Below are 7,750 nucleotides of genomic sequence, written 5' to 3' on the forward strand. Positions count from 1 at the left end.
GAGAGAGAGAGAGGGAGAGAGAGAGAGAGGGAGAGAGAGAGGAAGAGGGACAGACAGGTAGACACAGAGAGAGGTAGATAGACAGACAGGCAGGCAGACAGACAGACAGGGCACACAGGCAGTCATACAGGCAGACAGACAAACATATAGGCAGAGAGAGAGACAGAAGCACAGACAGACAGACAGAAGCACAGACAGACAGACAGGCATAGACAGGCAGGCAGGCAGGCAAACGTACAAGCGGACAGACAGACAGACAGATAGACAAACAGAAGTGAGACTGGGAGAGATAGAGAGAGAGAGGATGATGAAAGGCTAAACAGAATGAAGAAAGACAAAGAGGAAGGAAGGAAGAAAGAAACAAACAAACAAAGAATGCAAGAAAAAACAAACTTAAACAAAGAGAAAATTATCAACAAAAAAAAGAAAAGCAAACAGAATCAAAAATGAATAAAAAAAATTAAAATTAATAACAAAAAAAATAGGAAAAATGGATGAAAACAATTGCCAAAAACCAAGTAAATGTAGGGGATAAAAATAGAAGACAAGGGTGAAAAAACATAAGAGAAAGAGATAAAGAGGATGAATGAAATGGGAAAAAGAAAATGAGAAGAAGATAAAAGAAACGGAATGAGTTGAGTGAAGGAGATAAGACAAGAGTTATGAGAACTTTAGTAGAAACTTGAAGAAGAAGATTAATTTTTTTTATGGGTACTTGCAAGGTTTTAGACTACACACATACACACACACACATACATACCTATATTTACATACATATTTAAATATATATACATATATGTGTATAAATATATATATATGTGGCTGTGTGGTAAGTAGCTTGCTTCCCAACCACATGGTTCCAGGGTCAGTACCATTGCATGGCACCTTGGGCAAGTGTCTTCTCCTATAGCCTCGGGCCGACCAAAGCCTTGTGAGTGGATTTGGTAGACGGAAACTGAAAGAAGCCTGTCATATATGTATATATATATCATCATCATCATCATCATCATCGTTTAACGTCCGCTTTCCATGCTAGCATGGGTTGGATGGTTTGACTGAGGACTGGTGAAACCAGATGGCTACACCAGGCTCCAATCTGATTTGGCAGAGTTTCTACAGCTGGATGCCCTTCCTAATGCTAACCACTCAGAGAGTGTAGTGGGTGCTTTTACGTGCCACCGGCACGAAGGTCAGTCAGGCGGTGCTCCAGCATGGCTGCAATCAAATGACCAAAACAAGTACAGCCAGGTTCACCACCACCCCCTGCTGGAGCCTCATGGAGCTTTAGGTGCCTTTCGCTCAATAAACACTCACAACACCCGGTCTGGGAATCGAAACCATGATCCTACGACTGCGAGTCCGCTGCCCTAACCACTGGTCCATTGTGCCTCCACAACTCAGAACATAAAGACAGACGAAACGCCACTAAGCATTTCACCCAGCATGCTAATGTTTCTGCCAGCTTGCGGCCTTCATATGTGAATAAACCCTTTTCTACTCTAGGCACAAGGCTCGAAATTTTTGGGAAGGGTGCCAGTCGATCAAATCGACTCCAGTATACAACTGGTACTTAATTTATCTACCCCAAAAGGATTAAAGGTAAAGTCAACCTTGGCAGAATTTGAACACAGAACGTAAGGACAGATGGAATACCGCTAAGCATTTCGCCCGGCGTGCTAACGATTCTGCCAGTTTGCTGCCTTAATAATTCTTCGCATATTAATGTACCTATTAGTGAACTGATCCTTGGTTCCCTAATTCTATCTGCATCATCCCTTCTGCTCGGTTGCTAACGTATCCTGTTTTTCTATCTCTCTACAGAGACAACCATCTGCAGGAATCGCCAATTTGTATGAAAACATAGGATTCTGTTCTTATTAATTCCAACATTAGTTTGCTTCTTTTTTTTTATTCATTTTTTTTTTTTTAATCTTTTTACATTGTTTCAGTTGTTAGACAGCGACCATGCTGGAGTAACGCTTTGAAAAGTTTTGAGTCAAACGAATCAGCCCCAGTCCTTATCTTTTTTTTTAAGCCTGGTACTTATTCTATCAGTCCCTCTTTGGTGAACTGTTAAGTTATGAAGACATAAACACAATGATGATGATGATGACAACGACGATGTTGACGACAACGATGATGGTGATGATGATGGTGATAGTGATGATGATGATGATGATGATGAGAGAGGAAGAAAAACTGGAACGTGATAAAAGTGCACAAACTTCTTACACTAGGCTACTAAAAATAAAGGCTCTTATGCCAACAGCAATAAAAAGGCTTGGTTCAGACGTACACGATGGGGGGAGGGAGAGGCGAGGGGGGTCGATGAGGGCAAATATAAGGAGTGGTAAAGGGTTTGAACATGCATATGCTTGAGTATTTACACATGTGTAATTAAAAGGTTGTTAAAAGAAACAAAAAAAAAAAAGAAGAAAAGAAAAGAAAATTTTTGCACACAGCGAGTTGTTTTCAAATTGAGAAAACTTAAGAGAGAAGTATGTTGAGCAAAAGTACTTAAGCATTTCGCCTCATTGTCAATTGTTTGACAAAAAGAAGAAAAAATCTTGAAGAAAGGAAGTAGAAAATGAAAGAAAGAGGGAGAGATTTCTTTGAAGAAATGAAAGAGAAAGACCCACAGACCCACCCCTGTCTAAGAGGGTAGGAGTAGGGTACGGAATTAGAACAGGAATTGCTTTCATGCATGCCTCCGAGAAGCTGTTTTATGAGCAATTCCCATCTACGTTGTTATACATATTTTAGCATATTTATGCACAGAGACACTGGTATGTTTTTTTATCTTCTGCATGTTTTAGGCATTACAGTGTACAGACGTTGTTAGGGCCCTGCCTTGAAGTGTTCGGTCGAATAAATTGACAGCAGTACCTGCATGTAAAAAAGCAACCGTGCTATAGCCACGTAAAGAGCACCGGTCCTGGGGCCATGTTTAAGACACTGGTGCTAGTGCCATGTAAAAAGCACCCATGCTGGGGGCCACGTATAAAGCACCCATGCTGGGGCCATGTTTAAGGCACTGGTGCTGGTGCCACATAAGAAGCACCCATACTGGTGCCACATAAAAAGCACTGGTGTTGGGGCCACATTTAAAGCAATGGTGCTGGTGCCACATATAAAAGCCCCAGTGTTAGGGCCACATATAAGGCACTGGTGTTGGTTCCAAGATTCCAAGTTTACTAAATAATAATAATAATAATAATAATAATAATAATAATAATAATAATAACAACAATATTGAAAAATACCTTAGGAATGAGAACCCAGGTTCGAAATTTCCCCAAGACACCTGACGAAGGCTGGAGGGTATATCAGCCGAAACGTTGTGTTAACAACAAACAAGATGAGGACAAATATCCATCAAATGAAAATAATGTAATTAATGCACCTAATTCCTCATCTCTTAAATACAGAACTGTATTTCCATTTTACTTGTTTCCCATCATTGGACTGTGGCCATGCTGGAGTACTGCTTTGACAGATTTCAGTTGAACCAGTTGACCCAAGGATTTATCATTCTTTTTTTATTTTTGAGTCAACAGTTGTTATCAGGTGGTGGTTGCTGGAGAGGTACAGAGACAAACACACACACACACACACACACACAGTGTGTACATAAAACGCACCCACTACATTCTCAGAGTGGTTGGCATTAGGAAGGGCATCCAACTGTAGAAACCTTTCAAAATCATACTGGAGCCTGGTGCAAACTTCTGACTTGCCAGTCCTTAGTCAAACCGTCCAACCCATGCCAGCATGGAAAGTGGACGTTAAACAACGATGATGATGATGATGATGGTATATGCATTTTCTGCGATGATTTGTGAAGCAGTGATGAGTGACAATTCTGTAAATGATAATATTTTATAAGCTTAAAGTTTATAAAATATTATCATTATATACATACATATATACATACATATATATATATATATATATATATATATATATATGACAGGCTTCTACACAGTTTCTGTCAATCAAATAATCAAATTCACTCACAAGGCATTGTCTGCCTGGAGCTACAGTGGAAGACACTTGCGCAAGGTGCCCAGCATTGAGATTGAACTTGAAATCATTTAGTTGTAAAGCAAGTTTGTTAACCACACAGCCATGTCAGGGTGGGGTCGGGGTGGAGACAGTCAGACCGACAGACAGACAGACAGAGAGCAGGAGTGATGAGAAGAGAGAGATAGAGAGAGAGGCATAAAAAAAGAAGACAGATTTACCTTTGAATTCAGCAACGTAGGCACACGTGCCATCGACTTTCTCTGTCAGAAGAGCAGTCTCCAGATTATGTCCTTTAGCATCCGGTCGCAACTTGTCAGTCGCTGACACCATGTACAATTGGTTAGAATGCTTGCTGCTTGGTTCATTTGTCACAGCAATTTCAAAGATACAGTTTAGTTTACTTTGGACAGAGCACAGTTTATCCATCACACCACCATGACCTGTAAATAAAACAAAAACAAAATGTGTTTAATCCTTTCTGTATTAACCCACCTAAGACCACCACCCCTGATTCATCATCATCATCATCATTTAACGTCCGTTTCCCATGCTGGCATGGGTTGGACGGTTTGAGTGGAAACTGGTAAACTAGGTGGAGCTGCACCAGGTTCCAATCTAATTTGGTAAGGTTCTTACGGTTGGATGTCCTTCCTAAGGCCAACCACTCTGAGAGTGTTGTGGGTGTGTTTTACCATTGACCTGACACTAGCATCAGCCACAACTATGGTCTCACTTGGCTTCGCAGATTTACACAAGCATGGTACATCGCCAAAGGTCTTGGCCACCTGTCACTGCCTCCATGAGGCCCAACGCCCAAACAGTGCCTTTTACATGCCACTGGCATGGGTACCAGTCAGACAGCACTGGCATCGGCCACGACTACAATTTCACTTGGCTCCACAGGTCTTCACAAGCACAGTATATCGCCCAATGATTGAAAGGTGCAATTAACAGGTCAGTTACGTGACACTGGCATCGACCATAACTAAAATTTTATGAAACAAACTTCATGTTTGAAAGTGATCTAATTTCACTCTTTAGCATTTAGAATATTTTGGCAGGATATGGCCGGTTTAAATGCTAAAGGGTTAAAAACTTTTTATCAAAATTTCATATGTTACGTAGTAAAGATTGTTTGCCAACATAACATGGCAGTCCTGGTTTAGGACGAATGTTGCTGTAATTTAACCCCAGGAGACATGTACACATCCAAGATTAGGATTCTTGATAAAGAGCAGAAATCAAACTGATTGAAAACACTGATTAGATCATCATCATCGTTATTATTGTCCTCACCATCTTTTAATGTCTGTTTTCCATTTAAATATTCTGCGGAAACCTGTGTGGTCATGACAAAATATTACCTTGCTTGGAAACAGGTGAGGGTTGATGACATGAAGGGCATCCAGCTATAGAAAATTTGTCTCTGCACGTTCCGTCCAACTCATGTAGGCATAGAAAAGTGGACATTAAAAATGATAATGATGATGATGATGATAACTCGTTTTATCCTTAGTTCCAATTACTCCAGTGAAGAAATTTAAGAAAAATAAAACAAAATCAAAACTGCATATGAAGCGTTTCTCAACTGCAAGCATTGTCAAAACCTGTCAACCAATCCACAAACAAAGAATACAAGAAGAATGGAATTGGCAATGTGGAACAAAAGCAGGGTAACTGGGTAACACAGGCTTTTTTCTTGTTTCTTTTAACTGATTCTTTAAAAGAGACCAAACTGCAGACAACACAACAACCCAGCAAACCAAGTGGAATTCTGCAAGCGTGCACACTAACACCAGCTGCTACATTCATCATCACTGCAGCAGGAATTGTGTCTATTTAACAAACAAGCAACAAAATAAATGCATAAATAGTTGTGGTTATTGTGTTGTTGTGGGTGGTGTTTTTATAGTTATTATTGTTTAATGTTAAAGGCCCTCATAGAAATAAACAAGATTTTCTGAAATTCATTCAGAGCAGCTGTCTAACCATTGTGTGCAATAATGGAAGCTGAAAACACTACATTTGAAAAAAAAAAAACAAGAAAAATCTTTAAAAAGAAGGGAGAGAGAAAAAGCCTTAGCGGCAACCACACCAAATGCAGGATAAATAAAACAGAGCAACTCATAAGAATATGTCTGCACGCTGCACATTATAGATGCACTTTTTGAGATAAGATAAATCAAATGCAGCTGGTATAGAGCAGACATTGTTTCATTAGATGGAGTGAGTTGCTCAGTGTGAAATATGTGCAGAGAGAGAAGGTGAGAAGGGTGTTGACAGCAACAAGAACAACAAGAAGAGCGAAGGGTAAGCAAAAGTCAGTGGGGGGGGGGGTACATATATAGATGCAATAACAGAGATAAAGCCTCGGTGAGTGTTTATTCTGCTTAACCACAAATGTCATCATCACTCTTAATGTTGCTAATACAATGTCGTTCTTATTCTTTTTTTGCACGCACACACACACATGCATGCATGCACGCACGCGTGTGTGCACATGCATATACACACACACAGAAACACACAACACATACACACACATTACACACACAACACATACACACACATTACACACACAACACATACACACACATTACACACACAACACATATTAAAGGCGACGAACTGGCAGAAACGTTAGCACGCCGGGCGAAATGCTTAGCGGTATTTCGTCTGCCGCTACGTTCTGAGTTCAAATTCCGCCGGGGTCGACTTTGCCTTTCATCCTTTCGGGGTCGATTAAATAAGTACCAGTTATGCACTGGGGTCGATGTAATCGACTTAATCCGTTTGTCTGTCCTTGTTTATCCTCTCTGTGTGTAGCCCCTTGTGGGCAATAAAGAAATAATACACACGCATAGGCACACATACACAGGCATACACATGCAAACACACACACACACACACACACACACATACACACACACGCACTCATGCATGCGTGCACACACACATTCCTACACACATACACACATATGCACACACATACAGACATGAACACACACACAGGCATACACACACACACGCACATATACACACATGCACGCACGTGCACACATACACACACATATGCACACACATGCACACATACACACACACACATACACACAAGCACTCATGCGCACACACATACACACATATACACACACACATACACACACAAGCACACATACACATATACACACACATACCCCCACAGACACACATATCCACACACACACATACCCCCTCTATCTCGTATCTTTTACGTGTTTCAGTCATTAGATGGTGGCCATGCTGGGGCACCACCAGGAAGGATTTTAGTTGAACGAATCAACCCCAGGACTTATGCTTTTATGTACTTCGGTGTCAGCTGTTCACTCAGTGACCTAAGGTAACACCTCTTATTTTTCGAGCACCATCTGGAGTATTCAAGCGATTCCAAGCAGTGCCATTTTCTGCAAGTGCTCCACCCCTATTGCAGCCCCTATTTGTTCCATGTACTTCTCGAGATTTTTGCTCACTGTTCCCAGGGCTCCAACAATTATTGGTACTATTACCACTACCAGCTTTTTCATCGACCACAACTGCTTAACCTCCCAAGCTAACCTGTTATATCTCTCGACTTTTCTTTCTTCCTTATCACAAACCTTGTTGCCAGCTGGGCATTTATTATTATTATTATCATTATTATCATTATCATTATCATTATCATTATCATTATCATTATTATTATTATTAA

General features: G+C 40.6%; 1 protein-coding gene across 2 annotated transcripts in view; it reads right to left on the reverse strand.

The window, feature by feature from the left end:
* LOC106880312 (uncharacterized protein C12orf29 homolog) overlaps positions 1-7,750 on the reverse strand; it is a 93,329-nt gene that overhangs the window by 75,525 nt on the left and 10,054 nt on the right. For both annotated transcript variants that reach the window (XM_052969194.1, XM_052969193.1), the window contains one exon: positions 4,245-4,466. In XM_052969194.1, coding sequence (XP_052825154.1) covers positions 4,245-4,452 — 208 coding nt within the window. In that variant the 5' untranslated portion in view covers positions 4,453-4,466. The remainder of the gene's footprint in view (positions 1-4,244; positions 4,467-7,750) is intronic.

Source organism: Octopus bimaculoides, chromosome 7, assembly GCF_001194135.2.
Source record: "Octopus bimaculoides isolate UCB-OBI-ISO-001 chromosome 7, ASM119413v2, whole genome shotgun sequence".
NCBI lineage: Eukaryota > Metazoa > Mollusca > Cephalopoda > Octopoda > Octopodidae > Octopus > Octopus bimaculoides.